This window comes from Acomys minous (genome assembly GCF_964271855.1).
Source record: "Acomys minous genome assembly, chromosome: 16".
Lineage (NCBI taxonomy): Eukaryota > Metazoa > Chordata > Mammalia > Rodentia > Muridae > Acomys > Acomys minous.
Window position 1 is genome coordinate 86,616,662 of NC_140498.1, and position 4,833 is coordinate 86,621,494.

General features: G+C 47.8%; 1 protein-coding gene across 1 annotated transcript; it reads left to right on the forward strand.

The window, feature by feature from the left end:
• The first annotated feature begins 1,849 nt into the window (after window positions 1-1,849).
• On the forward strand, window positions 1,850-2,247 carry LOC311586634 (large ribosomal subunit protein eL38-like). Its single transcript, XM_084762752.1, has one exon. The coding sequence runs from the start codon at window positions 1,988-1,990 to the stop codon at window positions 2,198-2,200; it is 213 nt and encodes a 70-aa protein (XP_084618878.1). The 5' UTR covers window positions 1,850-1,987; the 3' UTR covers window positions 2,201-2,247.
• Window positions 2,248-4,833: the final 2,586 nt, after the last annotated feature.

The following is a 4,833-nucleotide window of genomic DNA, read 5'->3' on the forward strand; positions in this document are numbered from 1 at the left end:
CTTACTTAATGGTGCTTGGGAGCCTCAAGCAGGCTAAATGTGATGCTTAATGCTGAGGGCCAGCTTGCCAGGATCCAGACTTACCTAGGAGACAAACGTCTGGGCGCGAGGGATTTCTAGACTGGGTTAAATTAGGTGGAAAGATCCACTCTAAATGAGTGACACCGGTCCATTGGACTTGGTTCCCACACTGAATAAAAAGAAGCCCCCCCCCAAAAAAAAACTTTTTTATTTTTAATTAAAAAAAAGTAAGGCCAGCGGCTGAGCACTATGTTCATCTCCCTCTGCTTCCTGACTGCAGATGACAGGATTCACGGCTCCTACCACGTGAATTCAGGAATTGAATTCAGATCCTTAGGTCTGACCTGCTGAGCCATCTCTCTGGCCTCTCCCTATGGATACAATGTGACCACCTGCCTCAAGCTCGGTCCACCATATGTTCATGCGCTGTCATGGACCCTACCCTCAGACTGTGAACCCAAACTAACCCTTTCTTGCTTGCGTCCATGCAGCATGGAAAACAGTAACTAATACACCAAGCAAGTGTTGTCCCCGCTGGGCTACATCCCCAGTCCCAAGCCCCTCCCCGCCCCCTTTTTTGAAACAGGGTTTTGCTTAGTTTCCCAGGCTGCCTTGAAATCCACAGGCCTCCTGCCCAAGCCTCCTGAGTAAGTGTCTGGCATCACTAGACCTGGCTACCAAATGCTTTTACTGTCCCAGCTAAAAGCAGTGGAAACGGGTGCTTAAGCCGGAGCAGGACAGAGTCATGGACCAAGCACACACCATGTGCTTTGCACCTCTGATGAGATATTGAAACCATTCAACATTTAGGGGGCCCCTTTAGGTCAGTGCCCACTCTCACTCTTGAAAATAGTTCACTGCCACCTATAACAAACTGTTTTCTGTGCTACATAAAATGATAAACCTGCCAGCCAGGTGTGGTGGCGCATGCCTTTAATCCCAGCACTTGGGGAGGCAGAGGCAGGCAGGTCGCTGTGAGTTCCAGACCAGCCTGGTCTACAAAGGGAGTCCAGGACAGCCAAGGCTACACAGAGAAACCCTGTCTCAGGGGGGGAAAAAAAAAGATAAACCAGCCAAGAGAAGAGTCCTGTCCCTTCTGCTCTTATTAATATTTCTTTTCTTCAGTGTTTGGGCAACATGGAAGTTCCACAAGAGCAGGGAACTGTACCCATCCTGTCCCTGCCTTGCAGCACTGTATCTGAAGGGGCCTGGGGAATGCCTGCTATAGAGCAGACACTGAGTAAACACTTAAGAACAAAGCAGGCTGGGTAGAAGAACCTTTGAGGGCACACAGAACAAGCAACCTGGTTTACAGCTGAGGAAAGGGAGTGAACAGAAGTTTACCCTTCCCCGTCTTAGAGGCTCCTGTCTGTAACTCAGGAGGCAGAGGCAGGTGGATCTCTGTGAATCTGAATCTATATAGAATCCATATAGAAAGTTCCAGGCCAGCCAGGGCTACATAGTGACCTTGTTTTGTTTTCTTTTGTTTTAGAAAAGAAAGAGGCTGAAGAGATGGCTCAGTGGTTAGGAGAGCTGGCTAGTCTCCAGAGGTCCTAAATTCAGTTCCCTGCAACCACACGGTTCATCTGTAATGGAATCTGATCCCCTCTTTGATGTGCATGAAAGCAGTGCACGCATATACATCTTTTAAAAAAATAGTTTCAAGGAAAGCTGATCATGGTAGTACACTTCTTTAACTCCAGGCAGAGGCAGGTGGATCTCTGAGTTCCAGGCCAGTCTGGTCTTCAAGGATACACAGAGAAACCCTATCCTGAAAAGTAAATTACAATTAACAAGTAAACAAAACCTTTAAAACTCCCCATAAAAAGCCAATGGGTGTTTGGTCCTGCTTCCCTGAACTGGAGACCTGGAGAGGTTCCTTTTATGTTTAAGAAAATAAGGAAATAAGCTTTTTTTTCCCCGGTTCTTTCCGCTGTACGGTCTCCAGCGCCGAGTGTCCGTGGCCATGCCTCGGAAAATTGAGGAAATCAAGGGCTTTCTGCTCACAGCCTGGCGGAAGGATGCCAAAGCTGTCAAGACCAAGAAGAACAAAGATAATGTGAAGTTCAAGGTTCACTGCAGCAGGTACCTCTACACCCTGCTCATCACAGGCAAGGAGAAGGCAAAGAAACTGAAGCAGTCTCTGTCCCCTGGTTTGGCAGTGAAGGAGCTGAAGTGACCCAGTCCTCTGCATTGACTATTTAAGACCCTAGAAAGTCAAAAAAGAAAAAAGAAAAAAAAAAGAAAGAAAGAAAAGTAAAGAAGATGCCAGGTAACATCATATATGGAGGTTTTTTTTTTTTAAGATTTATTTATTATGTATACAATGTTTTGCCTGAATGTACACCTACAAGCCAGAAGAGGGCACCAGATTTCATTATAGATGGTTGTGAATCACCATGTGGTTGCTGGGAATTGAACTCAGAACCTCTGGAAGAGCAGTCAGTGCTCTTAACCTCTGAGTCATCTCTCCAGCACTATATGGAGGTTTATTATATGAACATGGGGAGAGAAAAAAAAAGGGGGCAGGAATACCCCAGAGAGAGAGGGACAGAGACAGAGACAGAGGAAGGGATAGAGAGAGAGAGGAGGGAGAAAAGTGAGACAGAGATGAGAGAGAGGGGTAAAAGGGAGGTAGGTCTGTCCTTTTCTATACTGGGCAGGGCCATGCCCCCGTAGCAGGTGGACAATGACATCACAGGAAGGTGGACTGAGTCAGAATCTTAACATTCCTCCCTTTTCCTATAATTAAAAAATGAGGAACGTTAGCTTGTTTTTATGTAAGGTAAGTTAAAACATATAAATGTAGGGTTCATTGGAAACAGCTTTTGGCTGCCACTTAAGGGGAAAAGAGAGACAGAAAAAAGCAATAGCAACAAAATGTCCAGATGATGTGGTGAAAGGGAAGGAAAAGCTCTGCCCTGAAAGTTCAGGTAGAGGGCAGGCTGTGCCAGCCATGTCCTGCAGCAGATAGGGACTGAGGAGTGTTGGGGAACCTGGAGCTGTTTGTCCCGGGTCTGGAGCACACCATTTCAGCCTTCGTCAATGGATCAGGGGTGAAGCAATGTCTTTGTTTCCTGCTGACGGTAGGCCGGCGACAGGGGGTTAAAAGGCTGAAATGTTGGCCAGGTCCTGGGAGAGCAGGCTGTTGTACTTGTTGTCCAGGGTCTAAGAACATCCATGGCTGGGAGGGGCAATGCAGGTCCAGCTGACGAGCTCTATGAGGCTGGACTGGAGCAACTGTGGGACTGTGTTCCCTTTTCGGCTGCATCTGAAACAGGTCCCTGGCGGAGCTGGCTCAGGCTGCACCCCGGCGGGAGTGAAATAATGTTCCCAAGCCTCCACTGATGCTAACATGTCTATAATTTATCTCCCCTTATGAACTTAAAAGGATTCCTTTTTTTTAATTTTTTTTTTTTTTTTTTTTTTTTTTTTTTGGTTTTTCGAGACAGGGTTTCTCTGTGTAGCCTTGGCTGTCCTAGACTCACTCTGTAGACCAGGCTGGCCTCGAACTCACAGCGATCTACCTGCCTCTGCCTCCCAAGTGCTGGGATTAAAAGGATTCTTGTAAGTTACAGAAATCCATCTCTCAGGTCAAACGGAATCCAAGTAAGTACCGCCAATCAACAGCCTACGTTTCTCACCCAGTGCCTATCACATAAAGTGGGATTCCTCCCCGCCCCCACCCCCACCCCCTTTACTGGTTTTGGGACTCTCTTCTCCCTAACTACCCAATTGCCACCTTTCTGCACCCAGCACCAGCTGAATTCCCCATATGGGCCACCGATTTTATGTTTTAAAAAAATAAGAAAACAAGATGCCAGGCAACAGATATATTATATGGAGGTTTATTATATGAGCCTGATGAGGGAAGAAAGAGGGGAGGGGTACCCCAGAGAGAGAAGAAGAGAGAGAAGAAGGGAGAGAGATGAGAGAGAAAGGGAGTTAGAGAGAGGGGCCAGGTGGGTCTGTCCTTTTATATACTGGGCAGGGCCAAGCCCCCCCCCCCCCCCCGTGGCAGGTGGGCAATGACATCACAGGTAGGCGACTGAAGCAGAAGCCTAACATTGTCTCCAGGAAGCTAGTGGCCAGGAAGGAACTAGGCACTTTCTGTTCTCTGTAGTTGGCTCCTATTGCTTTGCTGGGATGGAGAGGTCATGCTCCTCACCCCCCCCCCATCCCTCCCCCCATTACCGCCTCTGAATTCTCTGATAATAGAATTTTGTTCTCTTGGAGAAAAAAAATAGTCCACCATCCCCGAGACTTGGGTACTTGGACTGACACAGTGGGGCTGGATAGATGGCTCACATGGCAAGCATGAGGTCCCAAGTTCGAATCCCAGCACCTACATAAAAAGTCAGGCTCAGTAGTGTTCCCCAGCAATCCCAGTGCAGGTGAGGCAGAGGCAGGAGGATCCCTGACGCACACTGATGAGCACTTGGTTCAGTGAGAAGACACCTGATGTCGACTTCTGGCCTCTGTACACATAGATAGGCAAGTGCATGTGGGAAGCTGTGCACACATACTCAGGAATATGTCAACTCACACACAAGGTGGAGACAAGACCCATCTGTGGCCAATCAGAGCATCATAGTCTCTTGGCCACAGTCATTGTTTGAAAGAGGAAGCACCTAACTAGCGTCAAACCGATGAGACTGATTTTGGGGCTGGAGAGATGGCTCAGTGGTTAAGAGCACCGCCTGCTCTTCCGAAGGTCCTGAGTTCAATTCCCAGCAACCACATGGTGGTTCACAACCATCTATAATATGATATGATGCCCTCTTCCATCCTACAGGTGTATTTGCAGGCGGA